The 8,860-nt window shown below is 40.2% G+C and overlaps 1 protein-coding gene across 2 annotated transcripts; it reads left to right on the forward strand.

Annotated features, from left to right (window-relative positions):
- The first annotated feature begins 4,802 nt into the window (after positions 1-4,802).
- On the forward strand, positions 4,803-8,119 carry zcrb1 (zinc finger CCHC-type and RNA binding motif 1). 2 transcript variants are annotated; one of them, XM_029164119.2, is made up of 8 exons: positions 4,803-5,010; positions 6,606-6,695; positions 6,799-6,827; positions 7,085-7,196; positions 7,270-7,377; positions 7,476-7,582; positions 7,659-7,740; positions 7,833-8,119. In XM_029164119.2, exons 1-8 carry the CDS (start codon positions 4,843-4,845, stop codon positions 7,977-7,979), a joined length of 843 nt encoding a protein of 280 aa, XP_029019952.1. In that variant the 5' UTR covers positions 4,803-4,842; the 3' UTR covers positions 7,980-8,119. The 2 variants fall into 2 exon arrangements, with proteins under 2 accessions (XP_029019952.1, XP_029019953.1); XM_029164120.2 differs by lacking the exon at positions 4,803-5,010 and adding an exon at positions 6,336-6,491.
- The last annotated feature ends 741 nt before the right edge of the window (positions 8,120-8,860 follow it).

Below are 8,860 nucleotides of genomic sequence, written 5' to 3' on the forward strand. Positions count from 1 at the left end.
AAAGGGGAGAAATGAGGCCAACTCGTCGCTCAATTTCTTTTCATTTCCTGACACTATTAGAGGTTGAAGGCCAGGGAGCAGGACTGCCCAGCCATGACTAAAGTCCACTCATGCATTAAGGGAAACAGGCAACAGAATAAGTCATAATAAATCTCCAAGACAATGGAGGAAAGAAACTTCAGGAGACAGGACATTGTAAAGCCTAGTATGGACATAAATAGAGAAAAAAAAATGTTACGCATAGTTTTTTTTAAGACTCATCTAATTATTTCTCTCTCGAAATCCGTCCCTGAAGCGCTGCTTGGGAGAAGCCCGTTGTGCATCGACTTCATTATTAAAAGATTCTATTTTGTTAGGCTTCAGCCAGACTGAAAAAATATACCTGTCTGTGCCTTTCACTTCAAACCTGGGCACAGACGTTACCAAGGTACACAGTATTCTCTACATACTCTTTCAAATGCTGTATTTTCACTACTGTAGTATTTAGATGTAGATGTAGACTGTAGATTTAGATGTCAGATGTCTTTTCAGCATTAGCACCACTCAAACCGAGCGTCTATCACAGTAAACGGTTATACTGCAAACAACAGGAATGTGTTTCTTGGCGCAAGTGAAACCATCTGGTGACCTTTTTGGTTCCGGGACATACTCTCCACCCACTGGGCCACCATGGCTCACAGTTAGGGTTGGAGCTGCTCTTTAGGTGTCCCCCTCTTTAGTCTCTACTGTCTGGGGGCGGCTCCAGAGAGCCTGCATGTATGTTTGTTGAACACGCACAGCAGGTGGTAGCCTGGGCCATTACTGAACGCTTTACTGGGGGCACAGCACAGGCCTTTCATCTTAGTCGAGGTTATAGGTTTGTGCCCCCAGAACAGAGAGCAACAATGCACCACGGGGTAGATCAAACACTGCGGCAGAAGCTGTGTGTATGTGTGTGTGTGTGTGTGTGTGTGTGTGTGTGTGTGTGTGTGTGTAGGGAGAGGTGGAGCACTCAGCCCAACTTTCATCACAGCAGTTCATTAGGTGGCGAAGGGTGGATCTTAAAAACATGCACATTAAAGGGAGAGGAAAGACTGTGCCTCTACGTTGCATCCTTTAATCTGTGATGTTTAAAGCATGTGTAGGATTAAGGACTTCTAATGAGATAAACAAGCAGCACTTAAGGTGAATGTAATTCTTTGTATTCACAAGAATGTTCATCTGTCTGTTTTTTAAAAACGATTCAGGTTTCACTACAAAATAAAACATGTTGATTTTCTGATGCAACACAAACTGTGTTTTTCAGTGGTCTCATTTATTTTAGTTAAACTAGTTGTTTTCACTTCCCCATCCTCCCATTCTCTCTCGCTCAATAACCGTTCAGTAAATATGAAACCTGCCAACAAAGTCTGGTTCTGTAACCTTCCTGAGATGTCAGATGAAGCAAACGTATGCAAACCAAAGTGTGGAAATCTTTCCCATCCCCACCAGTGTCCACCGCCAGCAACGCTCATCGGCAGAAAAAAGGAAATGATTGTTCATTGTGAAAGGTCTAAACGCCTCCCAGTTAGTTCCACTGGGACTTCTCCTGGCTAAGATGGTGTGATAAAGGGATGACTTGGGCTGCTGAGCTAGCCTCCCCACTTCTGGGTGGCCACAGTCAGCCGTGTTGTGCCTAATTGCATCTGGCTTTATTTACACTTCTTTATGTAGTTGGAGATGAATAATACCAGCAAAACCACTCGTCAACTGCACTAGAGGCAGGAGATGCCTACATTTATAACTTAGCCTAAAAAACAAAAGTTTTTTTTTTTTTAAATAAGACAAGAATGACTTGCACATCGTTGACAATTAGGCTCCTTCTTCTCCACCACTGAAAGTGATTGAGGTCTGCTTACAGCACAGGTAAACAAAGTATGGGTCTGGAAACCCATTAACATACTTGAATTGGACTAAACACTTATTAGAAGAATCAAATTTAAGAACTTCCAGATGTATCCTGCTGTAAAGCGACAGAGTCCATAGTATAGGACGCAACACTTGAAAACTTTAGAACATTTGGGAGTTAATTGTTGCTTTAGTTAGAAGGTGTTCTTGTTTCTCAAGTGAAATAACATGAACAGCAATACTGCAAGTACACCATATAACATACACATACATATAACATATAATAATTAGAGGAATGCTTTACTCCTTTCCTGGTTTGTGCTCACCTTGTTTGAGGCTGCACTGTGTGGGGACCCTTCTCTTGACAGACCTGGAATTTTATCTGGAAAAACAAGACCAAAACGTGACACTGTAAGACTGGAGTGGGGTGGAAAAGAATAATGTACAAAACAAACAAAAAAGAAGGGACTTGTTTGTGTAGAAAGAAAGTATGTATGGTCGTTGAAGGTAAGACTTAGTTTTCCACACAGGTACATAAACTAAAACATCTGGAGCAACTAGGAAATAGATACACTGGACTTCACTGGACGTATGCCAGTCGCTGTAGTAAACACACCTCCTTCTCCACTTACTCCTTTTCCATTTATCCCTCTATCAATGGAAACCACCCAAGGCTTTGTAGTCTTGTCCTAGCAACAAATACAAACCAAAGCAAAAAACATCCCAACTGGAGATGAAGTAGGAGCTTCAGGAATATCCATCAGACATCCTACACCTTCCCCCCTTTATCCACACATGACTTAGTGGCACCTTTATGAGCCCTGACAAAGTGGCAGACAGATTGGGGAGGAAGGCTCGCTGCTGGACATATCAGAAACACTCCAGCTCGCTCAAGTTACGCAGACTGGGAATGAGTTAATTGTACCTTTGTATATAAACAACTTCTGCATGTCACATCATCTTGCTTTCCTGACAAAGTATGTTTATACATGTCCACTTCGTGCAACAGAGAATTAAAGTGAGCTGTACTTACCAGCTATCTTGCTCTGAGAATACGCTTCTTCATACCCTGTAGGAAAGCCACACCACAGTCACTGGCTGTGTACAAAACAACCGGGCTTTTTAATTTAACAGATCATCAGCAAGGTCACACATGTTCCTAATGCATCACTGATATGATTAATGTAATGTTCTTTTTGAGAATTTACCATCATCTATTTCAAACTTTTTAAAAGATGCCCCAGCCTATAAAATACAAACTGAATTATAACATCCAACCTTGCATCCCAAATGTGGGATAAATAAAGTCGTATCCTATCCTCTACAAATCTTTTTTTTAAGTGTTGGAAATAAGAATGTTAAGCAAGAAGAAATGTGATTAAAATAATTACATGTGCTGTGATTAATGAATCTAAATTAACTGCCGAGAGGAAGCCAACAGATTCTGACATGACAAAGATAAATGAATAGCAGAACAGCTAATCACTCAAGTCTAAGCTTGTTCTTATGGCTTCGTTTACAGACCCAGCATTTCATGTCCACTTGACTGAGGAAAGAGTGCCCCCCATAGGTGCTCAGAAACACCTGCCTGTCCATCTGTACCGTCCACACCTGAAAAGCCAATCAGCCAGATTATCACTCATGGACACACAGCAAAATAGTAAAATAGAGGTAGGAAGGTGGGAAAGTAAACGGGCCTGGCTCTAAATGTTGAACAACCATTTCTGGGACATCTGTTTCGAACTAAAAGGGATTTTGACATCAGGAGGTGCTACGTTTCTACATACTCTTGCCTTGCTGTGAAGGAAAGGGCAGACTCTTGGCTCTGTCTGGTGAGTAGCCTCTGCTGCTGACGCTAGAACCGGAGCGACTGTGGGGGGAGCGAGCCACCTCACGGCGAATGGGAGAGCGCTCTCTGAGGGGTGGAAACGGGGCTGCCTTTCTTCTGTAGTGGTCTCTGTCTTCTCTAGAATAACAGGGACAACATGTAAGCTTGTCGTATCTTGAATGGTCCAACATCCCTTGGTATCATTCAGCAGTAATATCCCTAGTTATTTTTTTTATTTAGCCATTTCAAAGAGTGTAAACAGAGTAAACCCTTGCAGTTTTTCTTTTTCTGTGCTGACACGGTGCAATGCTGCCATCTAGCATTTAGTGCAGGTCACTGCACAACAGCAGCAACATCAACAATCCTTGTATTGGAGGAATGACCTGAAATGTTTTCATATTTAAGACTTGGAACAAAAAACAAGAATATAGAAAAAAAATCAATCAAGGCTAACTTTCATTATAATATAAAAGTTCCTACTGGAACTGGAGTTACTACTTTCTTCACACAACATCGACTACAACTATTGTACACCTGAAAACAGTGAGAATGCATGCAGATGTACCCTCTGTCCAGGTTGAGGATGGCCTGAACTAGTGTGTCTTCACCGCTCTCTGGGAGGGACCTTGGTGCTGGATAGATGCCCTGGCTTCGCACACTATGAGGAGGTGGTGCACGGGTGCTTTGGAGATGAACACAGACATGGTGTATGAGATAAATGAAAAGACCAAATACCATCTGGTCCATGATTCCTTTAGCATTTCCAAAATGATGAACATGAGATTTTCTACATATATGTCAAAGAAGGAGCCTTTTACCCGAACTCCAATGGCCGTCCTGGGTGTGGTTCTTCTCTGGGCAGTCTGTATGGATATTCCTCCTACCATAGATGTGAATATTTATTTTGGTGTATTTATGTCCATAGACAGATGTTTTGGAATTTAATTACAAACCATCTGAACACAACAAAATTAACCTTTGTGCAAGTACACCCCACCCTATACATACAGCTTATGTATAAAATCTTGAACGAATTGCATTTCAAATAAATTTCTGCTGGGTTGTGGCACTTGGTAGCTTCACAGTAGTGTGTGACATATGTCTCTCACCCGTCTTGAGGGTGGAGCAGGTCTTCGTTCAGCGGGGAAATGCATGCTGTCTCCATGGTAGCCCCTCTGATCTTCGTGGTAACCTCGCGGGCCTCCTCCATTTGGGAAAAAACGGGGACCACCTTCGTAATCAAACCCACCGCGACTGTAGTCATCCTCTGGCCTACCAAACGGACCCCTCCTCTCCATGGCTCCACCTGCTCGAGGGTAGGGACCCTACAAAGACACGTACATTTTTTAACATTCATTTGAAAATTGTGTTGAATCAGTTTTGTTTGGACTGAACTCGTGGCACTCTGACGTTGAAAAAAACTCCAACTATAGGTCTTAATTAAGCATGCAGTTTCAGTCTCCACTGTTCAGATCATTTTTACATACACACATGATGTATAAAGAAATAGACTGAAGCTACTGGCCACACACTCACCGATCTCTCATTTGAAAAATGTTCATCATATGCCTCTCGAATACTTCTTTCTCTTCTGTACGTCACTGCAAGAGGGAAGTGTGCAAGATTTCTAAACACTGTACTGTATCATCAAAAAGATTTGTAACAAAACAAGTATGTAGTATGAAGTAGAAGTATGTACTTCATGTAGTCCAATAATCTTTACTCAATTTTATAGAGTGTAAATAATTCAGCAAAATAGTAATGCAAATGATCATGCCATCCAATTCTGGATATTCTGATTACAGTGCTGACAATAAATAGTTTAGAACTTTAGCTAGAGTTATGACTGTCCTGCACAGAGGCATTTATAATACATCAAATTTATCTGTGCTTCGTTGTCAAGCCTTGCAATTGCATCTTAAGAGATTCTTTGGTAACCTAGCAATGAAAATGCTTCATGAGATATGATGTAAAGTCTAGATGAATTGGGTATCAACTTACTTTTTGTCTCTCGGTCTTGTAAACACAACCGTTTTGAGAAAAACGTCCTCTACACAATCTGCAAGAACATTAAAAACACCATATAGGTTTGAAGCAGCTATTTGGGGGTAGGGGCTTTAGAATCACGTGTGAGAAGATTTGCAAAATGTAATAAAGCTAACAGAGCAACCAGGATACGTCAGTAAGCGCTGTTTCACCATAACATGTGGTCAATACACTGAACTGGCTGTTACATTCTACAGCAGCAAAAAGGACTGGCCAACACATTTGACCAGCAACTACTCAGTCATAACACAACTGCCACAAACGAGCAACTCCTTAACAGGGAAGCTGACAAATGTTACACTTTCGGTGATGCCTGTTTTGCTGCTAATTTCTGTTATACGTCCACGTAGAACGGACAGCTAGTGCTGCTAATTAGCTAGCCTCTGTCAACACTGCCATCACACATACGTTGAAATTATCTGTGGTTGAGTTAAGTTATCATTACTACAGCCGTAAATGACAAATATTAAATAAGTTAATCAAATTAACGGCTCCTTTAGAGACAATTGTTAAATAGTCAACGCTAAGGGCAATGTATATCACGCAAAATAGCAAAACAATCTCACCGTTCCACGGTTTTACTTAGCTTAGCCGTTCCCGGTAGATAGCTACAGGGAAAACGGCCTATGCATTGGACGAGGAATTAAGCTTACGTCATCAAACTGCGACGTACAGACATGGCGTGTGTTTCTCTTTGCTAAACATCGTATATACGCAAAAAACACTGGAATTTTATGTTCTAAGCTGAGGGGTAAGTCATTTAGTTGATGTTCTTATATTTCCTAACGATAGATTTTTATGACTGGTGGATTTTACACGTTAAACGTTTGTGATGATCAAAACATTGTTTTATTTTGTCTTTTAGTTCAGCATGAGCGGAGGTTTGGCACCAAGCAAAAGCACAGTATATGTGTCTAATTTGCCTTTCTCACTGACAAACAATGACCTGCATAAGGTGATTTAATCTCCTATCCCCTAAACTATCTTCACAAAGAATCATGTGCAGTATAAAATATGTTTCCCTGTTGTTTTGTTAAACAATCAACCTGTCATTTCAGCTATTCACAAAATATGGAAAGGTGGTAAAGTAAGTAATGCTTACAAAATACTTTAACACAGCAATATGCACACATGTCATGGAACACAGACTTTCAGCTTTGAACTGAGCAGGAATCAATTGTGTTGTAACTTTTTTTAGGTTCCTCCTTCACTTTTTGGTTTTGGCATTGCTTGATTTAGTTAAAAAGCCTGACAAGTCATATGCATAGATACACGTACATAATAATCAGTTCTAAATACTAGTTATTACCATTTTGAAACGTATTAACACAATGCTTATTCCAGGGTCACGATAGTTAAAGACAAAGACACTCGCCAGAGTAAAGGAGTGGCATTTGTTCTCTTCCTGGACAGAGAATCAGCTCATAACTGTGCAAGAGCAGTAAACAACAAACAGGTAGGTACAAAGTGCAATCTTCCTTGGTCATATGTGTTTTCAGTGCTAATATGTTATTGTGTGTGTTAAACAGTTGTTTGGCAGAACAGTGAAGGCAAGTATTGCAATTGATAATGGCCGAGCAGCGGAGTTCATAAGGAGGAGGAACTACACAGACAAGACTAAATGTTATGAATGTGGGGTCAGTACATAAAAAATGTTGTATATGTATTACAAAGAGAAATCATCTTTGTTCCCTAAATGAAAATGAAAATTGTGTTTATTTCTATGAAACATCAGGATGCTGGTCATCTGAGCTATGCATGTCCCAAAAATGTGCTGGGAGAGAGGGATCCTCCTAAAAAGAAAGAAAAGAAAAAGAAAAAAGCCCAACAACCAAAGCATGTGTAAGTACTTCATGACTACATATTGCCCTGCATACAATGAGTCAATTTTGTAATTCCTGAAATTTTACCATAACAGTGAAGAAGAAGAAGAGGAAGAAAGTGAAGAAGAGGGAGAGGACCCGGCCTTAGATAGCCTGAGCCAAGCGATCGCTTTCCAGGTAAGCGTACAAATCAGTGGTTATTGAAGGAGAAAGGCTGTGTGTATTTATGATTTTTTTATCTTATAACATTGTTTTTTTGCGCTGTCTAGCAAGCCCATATGGAGGAAGAGCAAAAGAGAAAGAATGCACCTAACACTCAAGGAGAAGGTGCACAAGCTTCAACATCAGCAGACTCTAGGAAACCAAGGATCAAAAAGAGTGCGTACTTCAGTGACGAGGAGGAGCTCAGTGATTAATAATAAATGTGTTGGACTTTACCAGTGCATTCATTGATATTAATTTACTCGTGTTACATTGAAGGTGTGGAAATATGTTTCATTTTTATTTTTTACATTATTATATATTCATTGTTTCAATTAAATTCATTGTTTAAAGATTTGCTGTTGCATTTTTTATGTTGGTCAATAAAGAAAATGTTTTTTAGGATAAGAATGGATATTCTTTACGATTGAAATGAATGGATGATAAATAGAGAGGAGGATGGCCAAAAGGAGGTCAGTGGATGTGGTGAAGGAGGACAAAGCCCGGTACTCCAGTCATTCTTTGTCCATGTGCAATGACAGCTGGTAGGCAGATGCAACTTAAAAACTTCCCTGTAGAAAACACATAACAAAAGAAAATCTTCAAGAATCAGAGGAAGGAACAGGAGCTGTAGCACCAGGTAGAAGCGATTGTCCTGGATTCAGAAGAAGCCGAAGAAATGACAGGAACAGGAAATGACAAAACAGAAACCCAGGCAGGGACTAAAACATGTTTTGTCAAACGTTTGTATCAGCTGAGCAAACGTTTTCTTAGCATAAGCAACAACCTAAATACTGCCTTTTATTGTGAAAATTTGCTTTTTTCTATTACATTGTAATATTGTATTATTGTTATTCTACCAAAATACATGCATGTGTCTTACATACTAAAACATCACTGAAACATGATGTGGATTAGCTGTATTTCTATAAAGTTTGGGAACTCCTAGTCCTTGATGCTCATGGCGTCAGCACACAAATATTAGGAGGGATTCCCCGGAGTTTACTGCGTCTGGTGTGTGATGATTCTCGCACAGTGAACAACACAGTGACATCGTGCTTTTACTGATTTTACAGCATGCCTGGCTTCATTTATG

The sequence above is a fragment of the Betta splendens genome, chromosome 9 (genome assembly GCF_900634795.4).
Source record: "Betta splendens chromosome 9, fBetSpl5.4, whole genome shotgun sequence".
Lineage (NCBI taxonomy): Eukaryota > Metazoa > Chordata > Actinopteri > Anabantiformes > Osphronemidae > Betta > Betta splendens.

What these genes read in the sequence shown, in the direction of transcription:
- zcrb1 (XM_029164119.2), top strand. Translation starts at nt 4,843, where the DNA reads ATGCATGCTGTCTCCATGGTAGCCCCTCTGATCTTCGTGGTAACCTCG. An exon ending in AAATATGGAAAGGTGGTAAA is followed by an intron (nt 6,828 to 7,084) that starts GTAAGTAATGCT and finishes TGCTTATTCCAG; the next exon opens with GGTCACGATAGTTAAAGACA. An exon ending in CTAAATGTTATGAATGTGGG is followed by an intron (nt 7,378 to 7,475) that starts GTCAGTACATAA and finishes ATGAAACATCAG; the next exon opens with GATGCTGGTCATCTGAGCTA.